The sequence below is a fragment of the Xenopus laevis genome, chromosome 6S (assembly GCF_017654675.1).
Source record: "Xenopus laevis strain J_2021 chromosome 6S, Xenopus_laevis_v10.1, whole genome shotgun sequence".
NCBI classification, from domain to species: domain Eukaryota; kingdom Metazoa; phylum Chordata; class Amphibia; order Anura; family Pipidae; genus Xenopus; species Xenopus laevis.
The window spans coordinates 75,491,762-75,506,383 of NC_054382.1; the positions used below are offsets into that span (position 1 = coordinate 75,491,762).

General features: G+C 36.7%; 1 protein-coding gene across 1 annotated transcript in view; it reads left to right on the forward strand.

Moving 5' to 3' along the window:
• bmp6.S (bone morphogenetic protein 6 S homeolog) overlaps positions 1-14,622 on the forward strand; it is a 91,293-nt gene that overhangs the window by 63,799 nt on the left and 12,872 nt on the right. The window contains 2 exon segments of the mRNA NM_001095921.1: positions 3,628-3,776; positions 9,771-9,968. Of these exon segments, the coding sequence (NP_001089390.1) occupies positions 3,628-3,776; positions 9,771-9,968 (347 nt within the window).

Sequence of the window (14,622 nt, forward strand, 5' to 3'; positions counted from 1 at the left end):
GTTCCTCCCAATGCAAAAGGTGGCTGTTATAGGCAGAAGTGTGAACTGAGACCTGGGCCTTGGCGTTACTTCTGTGTTTTGAGATACCATATGTGACACCAAGATGTAAAGAGAGAGCCCACCTTGTTTCCTGCCAAGGTGCTACAGACACAGGACGTGAAAGGTGCCACTGTTGAGATTAATCCTGCTCCAGAGCTGACTGTAATCTCCAGTGTGACTGCCTCTGAGAGCACCCGGTGAGTGAGCAACTCAAGGGAGGATATTGGCAAGGATATAAGTGTGGGGCTGTCTAAGTGTGAGGACAGGTCCTGTTTGTAACCTGTAAATGTCCAAAGGTAAAGGTATTTTGGGAAAGGTAGTGCTACCTCTGGTATAAGTGCTCTTAGGAAGGGACATTTAGTTTGAACTGTGTGGTCATTAACTCCTTTAGATGTGATTGGGACTATCATAATAAAAAGGACTGTATTAGAGAGAAGTGTGATGCCTAATGATGAGATAGTTATGTCTCCAGTGCAGGAGTGCATTGTGTATTAGATGCCTGTTTTCTTTCTGTATAAAAGTTATAGTAGTTAATGCAAACTGTGTGGTTTATTTTCCTAGTGGAATTCCCCTGAGGCACTGCATTGTAAATCCCAGTTCCCAGTATTTTTCATGCAAAAAGACTCAGGTGACCTGATCACCATAGCAACTGCACCAAAGTGTACCAACAAAGGGTTACATTAGTAACCTATAGCAACAAATCAGCATGTAGTAAAACTGGAGTGGTCATCTGTTTGAAAGAAACACCTGTTTGCTTCAGGTTAGAAGACCTAGGCAAATGCATCTTTTATTACATTCCCCCCATTTAGCAATACTCAAGATCCGATTTTCGCAAACTTATAGCATTAACTGCCATCGGTATATATAGACACCTTATTTTCAACACCATCGATATTGTAATTAATAAAAAGGATGCCACATATCACCCAGGTTCTGTCTATAAATCAGAATATCATTGCAGCATGCATGATTAGAGTGCTGCTTGTGGCATTAATCTGTCTGCAAAAATCCAATTGTCAGTTGTGTTACTTGTTAAGTTTGTTTAGGAAGATCTGATTTTTAACAGACATTTACTCTTTTAAACTTTAAACTTTCAGTAAGACTTCAGACCTTTCCACAGACATTGCTCCCTATTTGAGGCTAAATACAGTAGTTTCTATTTGGCAAAACAAGTAACAAAATCAGTAATAATAATACAGAATAACAGAAATGTAATAATTCTTCAAAAATGCTTTAAAATAGTATAAATGAACTGCATTTTATTAACATTATACAGGTATGGGATCCCTTATCCGGAAACCAGTTATTCAGAAAGCTCAGAATTACGGAATGGCTCCCATAGACTACATGTTATTCAAATAATCCAAAGTTTTAAAAAAAAATTACTTTTTCTCTGTTATAATAAAACAGTAGCTTGTACTTGATCCAAACTAAGATATAATGAATCCTTATTCGAAGCAAAACCAGCCTATTGGGTTTATTTCATGTTTAAAGGATTTTCTAGTAGACTTCAGGTATAAAGATCCAACTTACAGGAAGATCCATTATCCGGAAGACCCCAGGTCCCAAGCGTTCTTTATAACAGGTTCCATACCTGTACAATGTTGATATTTCTATTTGCATATGAAAAGTGATTTCACTTTCCTTCATCAAAGTCAACAGTTTTTGATGCTTTAAAAATAGGCAGCTTTACATTTAGAAGAATCAAGTGCATCAAAAAAGATTTCAGATCTGCTTACGTGGGTTTATAAACAGAATCCTAAATCTGATTGTTTTTCTTGCATTTGAACTGCTTGCCTAGATTTTCATGTCCTGAGGATGCCACAATCAGTGTAGCAAAGTAGACACATAGGATTTAAGGGAAGTCATCACATATTCATGTATTCAACTGGTATTTGACCAGTAATTATTTTTTTTGCATGGCTATCCAGAAATGCAACCTGAGAAAGAAAAGTGTAATTAAAGTAAGATTATAACACCCCTCTCTTTCCTCTGTTTGATGTAAAATAAATAGACGGCTTTAGCAGATTATGTTTTTATTATCAGATTTAATTAAAGCCCTGTTGTAGAGCCATTGATGCAGATCAGTCAGTTTAACACCTGCTTAATTAAAGACTTTTGGCCTACATATAATTTCATTTTGGAATGATTTTTTTTCTGTGATTTTTCTTTCTTACAAATTAACCTGCAGCAAGACAGATTTAAAATGAAGGGGGTTATTAATCAAAATCCAAAAAGTTCTCACTATTTCCTGAAAACTACTCCAACCAAATCCTTATAGACTCCCCCCCCTATTTATCAATAAATTTTTCCGAAAATTTCTAAAAATTCAGAAAATTTAAAAAATGTATAAAATTGTTGAAACGCTTGAATTTTTCGGATTTGTTGCCCAAAACCTGTGACTTTTTCAGATTTGTCACCCGCAAACCACAAAATCTTCAGATTATTGGACAAAACTCAGTGCAGATCAGGAAATAAATGGGACATCTTCCATTGACTTCTACATGAACTCCAAAAAATATATCCCAACACCAATTCTGAGGTTCTAAATTAGTATAAGTAATTTCTATCCGCTTGATCCTCTATAACACAAAGATTTATGGCGGTTAACGTCCGCTCACCATTGGTAGTAATTGGCCCGGGTGCACCTGCCCCGAGCCCTGCGTTTATTACACAATCCTTCACACGTTAATTCCAACGGTTATTTGCACTCATCGATAAATATAAGGATCAGCTTACCCTCTCCACGGGGTGACCCGGGTGCTGCCGCCCCGAGTCTGTCGCTAAGGGAGACGTTTTCTCAATACACATCCAAGTCGTTGCAGCGCACTCCAAAGTCAAAAAGATCGCTCAGGTAGATTATCAGTTAAAAGATCATCCTTTATTGATTTACATCAGGTTAAAAAAGAAATGCTAGCTCATGGTCTACATGAACTCGGCTGAGTTGGAGTCGATTTTATTTCTGACTTTTTCTAAGAAAAAATTCTGATTTTTCCCCTTTAAAAGTCCAACCAGAAAAAATCTGACTTTGAAAAATAACCCACTATACTTAGAATTTAAATTGTTCAGGCACTGTACAACATAAAAAGTGAAGACCAGTTACAGTTTTCTCAGTATCAATGTCAAGGCGAACTTACAGTATGCTAGGAATCAACTAAATGTGTCTTTTACTAGTAACATCTGACTAACACTAACACAATCTGACATTTTTTTGTACATTGCACCTCTCATTGTACCTCTCTGCTTTGAAAAATTGCAGGTTGGAAAGGGAACTGTCCTTAGTGAGTGCCCTATGGCATGTGTTAGGGACAAGGCTGGCCTTCATGTGCATGGGACGGCTCCTTCCCCCTTGCATGGGGTATAGGAAGTGTACCTCTGATCTTACTACATGTGTTATAGTGCAGTCAGTTTATCTCTATTTTAGATGTTTCCTTGCAATCCAATTCACACAATCTGACCAATTGCATTTTTCTGTATTGTACACATTTCACATAAGACCTATTATGATAAGCTACTGTTATATTTATAAAATAAATCACTCTTTTGACAATTCAGTTATTTTTCCCATTTTTTTTATGATAACTGCAGGGAAACAAATATCTTTTTATTGAATACCCAAACAGTATGGGCTTCGGATGAAGGCTGGCTGGAGTTTGATATTACTGCAACAAGCAACCTATGGGTTATGAACCCTCGGCATAATTTTGGACTGCAACTCAGAGTGGAGACAAAAGATGGTAAGTTCCGGATGAGTAGCTGGATTTATACAGTGATTAGTATTTCTACAACTCACAAATCTGTTGGCTAAGCAAGTGGGGGATTACAGTAACGGTAACAGTAACAGGAGTTACAGTAATTCAGCACCAGAGTGTCAACTTTTGTGCAACTATAAGGTTTCCTTTTATATTTAGTTAAACTTGTGCAGTAAACAAAAGCTCTATTTGTAATAATGAAGTTACAGTAAGTACTTCAAGGCTGAACCTCATGAAATATTGTCTTGTTTTTCTAATTCATGAAATATATAAGACTGTTATATAATGTACAGTTTCCTCAAAGTATGCCTAATGTACTACCCATTACTGACCCATTACTTTGGATATCTGCTTGCTATATACATTAGTTAAAGAAAATGTAAACCCTCAAATCAACTTAATGCAAAATTGTTCAGTTTTCAAGATAGTTGTACTAGTTTCTATGATGCTATTATAATGATTTTGAGACAACAGTGCCACTGCTGCTTATTGTGGGTCCCAGTCAGCAGAAAATGAAGTTGGTGAGAAATCACAAGACTTTCCACCTGTTACTAACTCAACAAGATTCGTATTACATAGCAGTTCTGAAACCAATACATTCTATATTAGAATTGAATCATTTGTCCTTTAGCATCAGCTTGACAGACAGCTCATTTTCTGAATTATGGTTTCTGATGGCCCTTAATAATAGCTTCTCAACAGGTGCCCAGAGTGCATTGTCTATGTATATTGTCAGCAATATTTAAAACATTGCCTAATAAGATTCAAAATGGCAGGCTCTGACCTGTGGACAACTATAAAGGCTTGGATAATTAGCAGGTTGCTGAATTTCTCTGCTAAAACAGTAAGTTTAGTATATTAAATAAAGCATTTCAAGTAATTTTTCAGACTGTAGTTCTCATTTGAATGGTTTCAGTAGTTTAGATTAGTTAAGGTTTGGTGATCCAAATGACCAAAATACCCCTTATTTGGAAAGTCCAGGTCCCAAGTGTTCCAGATAATTGATCCTGCATACCTGAGGTCAATTCCATACCTGTATCGGAAATACGCTGAACTAAATCAATGGATTAAATATGAGCTGATGGAGCATTTCCAGGCATAGGTCTGCACTCTGTTGTTAATTATAGTGATGGGCGAATTTATTCGCCAGGTGCGAATTTGCGGCGAATTTGCACGATTGGGCGCCAGCGAATAAATTCGCGAAACGCCCGCGAAGATTCGCGGAAAAAATTTGCCGGCGTCAAAAATTTTTTTCCGAAAAAACGGACGCCGGCGCCAAAAAACGGGCACCGGCGTCAAGAACGAGACGCCGGCGCTGTTTCGCGAATTTGTCGCCGTTTCGTGAATTTCGCGAATTTTTCGGCGAAACGGCGCAAATTCGCCCATCACTAGTTAATTATACCTGTAAACTGTGTTTGTCATTTGTTAGATAAACTGGGAGGACATAATAGCAGATGAAACAGAATGTTTATTTGGTGAATAAGATCTAGCCAGCAAATGCATTGGGACCTGAAATGGATTTCCTAGAACAGCAGTTGTTCATTTGCAAATGTTGAGTGGAATATTCTCAAAATATGTCACTGCTTGTTTGAAATACTGGGAACTGCAGTGCCTCCTTAGCTGAAGACCCACAAATCAGATGTTCAGAGGCCAAATTATAATAAAATATTGATGTCATCCATGAGGTCACTGAAGCTTCTCCACAGTTTGGGGACCATACAGATCTCTTGTGGGACAAGCCAGATGTGGGCAGCAGTGCTGTACCTGGTACCTATGAAAAAGATTCAGCAGCAGACAAACAGGTGAAATTGTTGCTGCCAAAAGGAAAACCCATCAATAACCTTTCTGGTGCATTCATTTTGTACTAGATGTATGTTTTATAACCTTCAAGAACTTGACAAGAAGTTTAGTTTGCGGTAAAACCTGTTAAACCTGTATATAACTAACTGATTTGGTGTCTGAATACTAAACCCTGTTGTAACTGTATTAACCTATTCACATTCCATACTGGGTGCTTCTGGTTTTATTTAAGGGAAATATGCATCATGTCAAATATATTTTACATATTTGCTTTGAAAAATCCAGTGACAGAATACAAATGTTCGAGCCTATAAAAAAATTAAAACTTGAAAATGATCTTGGTGCACTGCACACTAATTTAACAGATGTTCTTACATTGTATTCCTGTTTATTATTTTGACCTTAATTTAATTATGCAAATATGTTGGCCAAAATGAAACATTTGTTTATGTTGGGTATAAAAACTTACACATTCTCACTGTAGCAATATTTTTACATGAAGTCAAACGCAATTGATTTCAAATTGCTAGAAAGTATATAGAACGTAAAAATGTTCTAATATCTTAACACACCAGGTTAAAAGTGGATTTAGCAAAGTTTGGATTTTGTTTTGATGTTAACTCCTAAGGCTTAAGGAATTCAGCACTTAAAGGAAAAGTAAGGCCTAAATATAAATATATATATATATATATATATATATATATATATATATATATATATAGCTAGAAAGGCTGTATTTTATATACAGATCTTACTGTAGCAGCAGAAAGGATTAGCAACCAGATAACAATAATTATGCAGGCCTTCAAATTTATCCTCAGGGCTTCACCATCTTGGATCTTGTTAGGTCCTGTGCTCTGGGCAGCTGTTAAGAAGTGTTGTTCAAAACAACTTGATCAAAACACATTGTGTGCCTATCAATATCCAGGTTGAGTGGTGCCAGGCAGACTATTACCTGTGCCGCTGGCTACCATTGTTTTCTACTGAATGGCTTAATGGCAGAAAATGTCCTATGTGCCATAAACCTAAATGGTACAAGGAATATAGTAAATACTTGTAATCCAGGGAATTAAAAGAATAAAAACCTCAATCAATATACATAATGCCACTAACAACAATTTACTATCAAATGGGAATAAATCTTCTGATGGCATCCTGCACTGAGCAGTACCAGTCAAGCTAAATTCCATGCTCTTAAGTAGTACTATATGTCGTATGTAAATGGGGAATGGCTGACTGGTTTCAGACTGTAAGGCTGTTGTAATTAAATCTCCCCCTCCCCTGCCCATAATTCATTGTTCTTAAAATTTCATTACAATCAGAGCATAGCTATTATGCCAAAGTTGTTGGTGGGATTTTGATTTCTTGTAATGCCAGCAGTATTTGGTTTCCATACTCATTCTTTAAAGGAGCACATCTGGATAACACATTGTAGGGAGCTGCAACAGATTAAAAACTCCTTGTGCATGTTTAACAGAGCTCTCTTTGATAGGTGTCAAGGGTTAATAAGCATTGTATGGGCTTAATGCATTTAAGTGATTGCAGTCTATTCAAAGCATCTCAATGATATAGGCAAGATACCCTTATACTAAAGGCATGTTAAATGAACTAACTGTGGGTTTTAAAAACAGTTGTTTACGGTGAATTTTGAGAAGAACCACAAAGGGTAGTTACTATACCTCATGCAGAGAAAACTGTCTCATCTGAAAGAAAACAGATATTGTTGACATACTGCCCATAACTCATTAGAGAAAGCCTTTAGTCCATTCCACTGCAAGCAATCTGCCTTGCAGAATACCTCATTCTGCTGGTTGGTCTGTTCCACTTCTTGTTGGTCTGTCCAGGGGGGTACTGAAAACACCCCTGAACTGTAGTGTTATGATTCACCTGAGAAATTAAACAGATATTTTTTACAACTGCTATCATGCAGATTAGTGATGGTTCTACTGTATATACAGTAGAATGGTTTTATGTAAAAACTAGTGCATTTAGTAGCACATCCCTGAACTTTTTGCAACCAGTCATGATATAAAGTATATCAAAATGTGTCCATTTATATGGAAATCCTGCAAATAAATTGAAATATATAAATATATTATCTAGCTGAGTGGTTCGGAATATGGCGCAGATCCAATTTAGATTGTAGGCCAGATAAGACTAGAGTTGTTGCTGTGTGCTGTTATGTTCTCCAACCAGCCGGGATTTTTATAAAGGTCAAATAGTTTTTTTCCTGGAAAATTTTATGTTTTTCACTTTGGACAAGCTAAGGGATGGCATACACCGACTGTAAAGATAAAAGCACTGAACATCAGTAAGCATCATATTTACAGAGCTCAGTTATTTTTTTATTAGCCTTTTTTGCACTTTGTTCACAAGCCTTGAAGGCCAAAAATAACCCCCACTGAGTGTACGTTGTGTGTACGTTGTACGATTATTTTATGTTATATGTGAACATACCAAATTTTTAAATCTATAGTACAAAGGGAAAATCAAGCAAAAATTTGTATTTAGAAAAAATAATTGTTAAAACAAGCCATTCTTGTTTGAAAGTATATTTTATACCTAACACAAATGCTGAACCTACGTCACTACCTTTGTTAATATTTCAACCTCTACTCTATTTCTACCTGATTTTTAAATTTTAGGCCCACCTTTAAGTGGTCAGTATTAGACTAATCCAAATTTTTGGTCTTCTGGACATGGTCTTGTGAAGGCTGTCAATATGAGGACCACATCAATGCAGAAATGCTGTACCTGATCCAGTGGGAAAAACAAACCTGCCCAGTGCCCAATCAATATCTGCCTGATTTATTTTGTTGGCTGGCACCAAATACTGGTCTGGAAAGACCAAGTCGCCATCTTTTCTCGTCCCCTGTCTGGCCACCTTTGCATGGGTGCAGCTGCCCTGAAATAGGACCTGTCTCTAGGAAATGGGGACTAATGATAAACATACAGCAAAAGTGTTGTTATGTACCCTGAACTCTTAATTATCTCTTAAATCTCTGATTACTACACAACCAAACAACTATTAGATTCAATTTTCTTGATATCTATACACAAATTCTGGTCTGGTCAATTTTATCTACCATCTACTACTAATATGCCTTGGGTGAACAGGAGACAAAATAAATCTGCTATAAAGAGCTTACAATCTGATGTTTCACGGAAGAATAGACATATTTGGTTCTTGGTCATTATTTATTTAAGGAGAGCTACAACCTAAACACGAATATGTCTAGAAATTCTGTATTCAATATACTCAACTTACTATCCCAGGCCAGAAATTTAGCAGCCTTCAAAGTTGTACAGAGCAGCTCTTAATTGAGGATCTTGTAATGCCAATTGTTTAGGGTCAGTGACACTTATTGTGCAATTGGCTACAGTTGCACCAGAATGTGGATGTCCATCCCCATGCACTGGTTACACAATTAAATGGTAAAGAGAGTGGGGACTGTGGGGAGTGCTGTGATATATAGTAACTTCTGAATGGAAAGTGAAAGTAATTGCCTGCCCCGCCTCTATGCCTAAGGCATAGAGGAGGTGCAGGCAATATTTGATTGACAGTTGAGATTTTTAGAATAGATTACAACAGTTATGAATGCTTTAATAAAAAAAGAATTAGGATTTCATGTTTAATTTGAAAAGGACTTTTATTATACAGCTTTTTATGTCTAGGTGATAGGTCCACTTTAACCTTAGGGGTTATGAAAAATAATCAGAACAGAAAAGAGGTTGATACAGAAGGCTAACTGATTATTTTTATACAGAATGCAGATATTTCTATGCTGCTATGTAATGTAATTTGAATTATTGTAATTATTAATCAGTTTTGAGTTATGAATGTTACATTGTGCTATATGTATACAGTATATAGTGTGACAGGAGCAATATAACTGAGCAGAGAAACATCAGAGAATGCTTTCTACATCAGTAACTTGAACGTTTACTTTTCTGCCTGGCCTCCACCCTGACAAAACAGCAGGGGGCAGCTAACATCGGGAAATCTAAAACATGTTTACATTTTTCAGAAGAGTACTCTGAGCTATTTTATATTACATTATAATCATGAGTATATGTTTTAAGAGTCTAAAAAGGACCAAGCGATAAACATATACATTTTAATTTAAGAAAAGACCACCTTGTTATTCCAGACTTAATCTCTTTCTGCTTCTTTTTCAGGCCGAAATATAAATACGAAGGCTGCAGGTTTGGTTGGCAGGGATGGTCCTTATGACAAACAACCATTTATGGTGGCATTTTTTAAAGCCAGTGAAGTTCATTTGAGGACAACAAGATCTGCAACAAGCAAACGTAAAAATCAGAATCGCAACCGCTACACACAAGCTCAGGATGTGTCCAGGGTATCCAGTATAACTGGTAAAGTGGCTTTAGCCCTTTAACATTTTAATCCAAATTCACAAGTCAATTATTATTGTTACAACATGGATTTGACACAGACTGTTAGGGTGATTTATCAATGTTTAAATTAAAAAATGTTCCCATAATTTAATTTATTTTAACTAAAACTTCCAAGTTCAAATTATGGTTTCTAAAACTTGAATGTTCAATATTTATTAAGCAAAAATAAAAATAAATCTGAAATATAACACTTTGCCATCTAAAAGCTTGCAAGTTTGCATAGAAGTCAATGCCTAAACAAAATGTATGCAATTAAGGGTTTTAAATTGTTTTCATATTTTGTAGACCCTTTGAAAATGAAGGGTAGAATACAAATTAGATACATTAAAGTTTTTCCCGCTGTTTAATTAGACAGAGTTTTTAAGATTTCATTTCTTAATATCAAGTTTGGAAAAATATCAAATTTAATGTGATTTACAAACTCTAAAATTCCAAAATTTGTCGGGATGCACTGAATCCATAATTTTGCCAAATCCACGCCTTTTCTTTAGCAGGTTTCGGATTTGGCCTAATCCAAGAGCCTGAACGAACCCAATCTGAACCATATACACAAAGCAAAAAAATTGTGGGTTATTTCTCCTCACTCACTGGCTATTTCCGGGGGCATCTAGTATTAAGATTCTTTTCAGTATTTGCCCCAGGGTGGGACTAAATCAGAGGGTTTAGTGCATCCGTACAAATTTGATAAATGAGCCTACCCATGTTAGAGATGTTAAACGAGGGGTATAAACTACCCTACTGCAGGCTTAGAAGAGGGATTGAAAGAGGGACAGAAACAAGGCATATGTTACTTTTCTCTCACGCACTGCCATCCATATATATAGTAGTTCTTTCTGCATCATCCTCACTTCTGTTTCATGGTTTCCTTTCTGGCTGAAGCTCTGATTTAAGTCTCTCAGCACTTTTCCATGCTTCCCTATCATCTACCTTCAATGCATCTCTGTGTCCCTCTCACCAGCCAGCAGCCTTCTCCATAAGCATCCCTTCTAGGCTGTATTTCACCAGCAGGGTCACTGTAGGACTTTGAAGAATGGTATTTCATAAAAAGTCTCTAAACTTTCAGTTGATCTTGATCTACAATGGTGATGACCACCAGTAGCTAAGGCACAACAGGTTCAACAGGTTTTGTATAACAAATTATTACCCACTCATTATAATTATTACGGTTTAGGTTTCAGAAAGAGACTGGCATTATATTTAGCAAATGGACGTAAAAAAAGAATTCAGTAATTATATTAACCTAGTTTGGTAAAATAGTATAGCGTTTGATTGGGTGCCAGGGGTCCACCAGAAAACCGTAGACCATGAGCACATTGACCAAGCTTTTTTTCTTCACTTCTAACTCAAACTCTTTATTTTTCTTTGCATGATGTACTCTATTCGTCAATATATTTAGCTTCTTTGTTCTCTTACAGAAATTGTAAATGAACATGAAATAGGCCAGATAGAAGCAGGAGGGTCCACTGTCACATGGGTCCACGGGGGTTTGTTCAGGTATCTTTTCAAATTAATCTAGCTAGAAACAGTTTTCTGAGTTTTCTAACTGTCCTCAAAATTATTCAGTGATGCACTGATTGAAAAATAAGTAAAATATAATTGCAGAATTATGCAGTCCTCTTTGCACCTGCTCATTATTAATCCATATTGTGGAGGCTTAAATCTTTTTTAAACAAAAATGCAGCCATACACATTTTAACTTAGATCTCTCTACTCTGCTTCTCATTAGAAAGAAAACATGGAAAGCACATCTTGGCCGCATGCTCAAAATTAAATTCTGTTAAAGCAATACAAGCTTGTCAGATTTTCAACATTAACCTCTGCATACCTCTCATTAACCCAAGCTTAACAAATATGGGTTTCAAATGACAATTATGCACATCTGATCCTGCCATGATGCCTTAAATCCATCCTTGTGCATCAGGCCCGGGATTTGAAAGATTTGATTTAATAATAGAGGATTACAAAAAGATGATGATTTAAAAAGTACAATGGTTCTGCCCTGTAAATGTATTGCAGATGTGTGACATAGTAATTGAGGGTTGCATCAGTTTCATCCCTCACATGAAAAAAACAGAAAGATTCTCTTATTTTTACAAAGTCCCAAAATAGCAAGATAGTCATAGCGCACATATACACTAGAGTGTTATTTTAATATTGAGCTGCAATAATTTATTGTTTCCTCTGTGAATCCATTAGTAAATTATCATACTAATCATTTCCTTCATGTCTATAGCACAAATATTGCCCTAGTGATATTGATTCATATAGTCTGTAATCACTTCTGCTGTAGTTTTGCTTTTGCAACATTACCTCCAAATGCAACGATGGATGATTCTCCGATGTTTCACATTTAATGATTCAAGATTGGAATAATCAGATTTCTCTCATTAATGGTGCTACAAATCACAAACACTAAGCCAAACCACTATAGTACAAAAGGGAACTGACCAAGTTCCCTTTCCTAGGACAGCTACTTGGTCCTCCATATTATATAATGTGTGTATACCAAACCTCTACTGCTTCTGCCTCCTAATTTGGCATCCTTCCCATGTAAACCCAGAGCTCAGCCAGACCCAAGGAGCAAGTGCCCTTTAAAAAAGCATGCCCATTAATGCTATGCACCTGGAGTCAGAGTAAGTGACCCCTTTGCCTCTCTGTTCTTTTAATGAAACTAAGTTTCAAGTTAACCTAAGCAATCATCTCAATTACACAGGAAAACATGTAAATTGCTATTATTTGACAAGTAAAGGTCATTTAACATTGTAGGGTAGGACTACATGGATGTTTTCGGAGTGATTCGGCGCGTTGCAACAAAATGCTGGCATCAAATCACATGCGACAGAAATAAGAAGTGAATGCATTGTCGCATGGTGTCGCAGCATTGATCCGACGTGACATGACTGTCGGATGCAGACGCTGCACATTGCGCTTGCATCCAACAGTTGTGTCGCATCGGATCAGCGCTGCAACTTCATGCGTCATTTCCATTACTTACCTTATTTCCATCGCATGCGATTTGACACTGGCATTTTGTTGCAGCGCGTCGGATCGCACCGAAAACGACCATGTAGTCCTACCCGTAGGTTGTTGAAAATGATTTGTTACTAGTACAATTATGGGACCTGTTATTCAGAATGCTCAGGAACTGGGATTTTCCAGACAAGGGTTTTTTTTTGTAATACAACTCCATACTACTACTAAAAACATTAAATGAAACATTAATAAATGAAACATTAATTAAACCCAGTATGATTGTTTTGTCTCCAATCATGATCAATTATATCTTAGTTGGGATTAAAGGGATACTGTCATGGAAAAAACATTTTTTTCAAAATGAATCAGTTAATAGTGCTGCTCCAGCAGAATTCTGCACTGAAATCCATTTCTCAAAAGAGCAAACAGATCTTTTTATATAAAATTTTGAAATCTGACATGGGGCTAGACATTTTATCAATTTCCCAGCTGCCCCTGGTCATGTGACTTGTGCCTGCACTTTAGGAGAGAAATGCTTTCTGGCAGGCTGCTGTTTTTCCTTCTCAATGTAACTGAATGTGTCTCAGTGGGACATGGGTTTTTACTATTGAGTGTTGTTCTTAATCTACCAGGCAGCTGTTATCTTGTGTTAGGGAGCTGCTATCTGGTTACCTTCCCATTGTTCTTTTGTTTGGCTACTGGGGGGGGGGGAAAGGGAGGGGGTGATATCACTTCAATTTGCAGTACAGCAGTAAAGAGTGATTGAAGTTTATCAGAGCACAAGTCACATGACTTTGGGCAGCTGGCTGACAATATGTCTAGCCCCATGTCAGATTTCAAAATTGAATATAAAAAAATCTGTTTGCTCAGATTTCAGTACACTATTCTGCTGGAGCAGCACTATTAACTGATTCATTTTGGAAAAAAATGTTTTTTCCCATAACAGTATCCCTTTAAGTACAAGGTACTGGTATAAACATTTCAGTTATTTGATTAAAATTGAGTCTATTGGCTTTCTGGATAACAGGTCTCTAAATAACAGATCCCATACCTTTAAATGAGCAAAATCATTCCGCTTAGCTGAGAAATGCATTAAAAGTCAATGAGAAACTAAATTGATATTGTAGTTAAGGTGGTTTTGGCTGATGCATCGGGTTTAGCGCAGGTTCTTTAGCTCTCTCTCATTGACACTTGGCAGTTGGCATCAAAATGCAGATGTGGGATGTGCGGATCTTGACACAGGGATGTCAGGAAAGTCAATCATGAAGAAGGAATTTGAGGAAGGTGAGTCAGTCTTAAAACATGGATCACATTCAACTGAGTGAATCTTGATGCAGGAATATGGCAGGCAAGGCGATCCTGATGGAGGATGTGGCAGACGAGTTAATCTAGATGCAGGGCAGTTGATTTTCCAATAAAATAAACCACATGGCGAAATCCGTGAAAAAAAATATTGCCTCTGGAAAAATGCTCAGAATCTGTACCACACAAAAAAGTTTACCCCATTCTTTCAGTTACTATTCAATAAGAGTGGTAGAGGCTTTGTGAAACCGAGTTGAATTCTTCTAAAAAAATAAACGCTTTATAAAAAATTTTTTTTACAATTGTGGTTAATTTTACATTCTATAATCACCTCTTA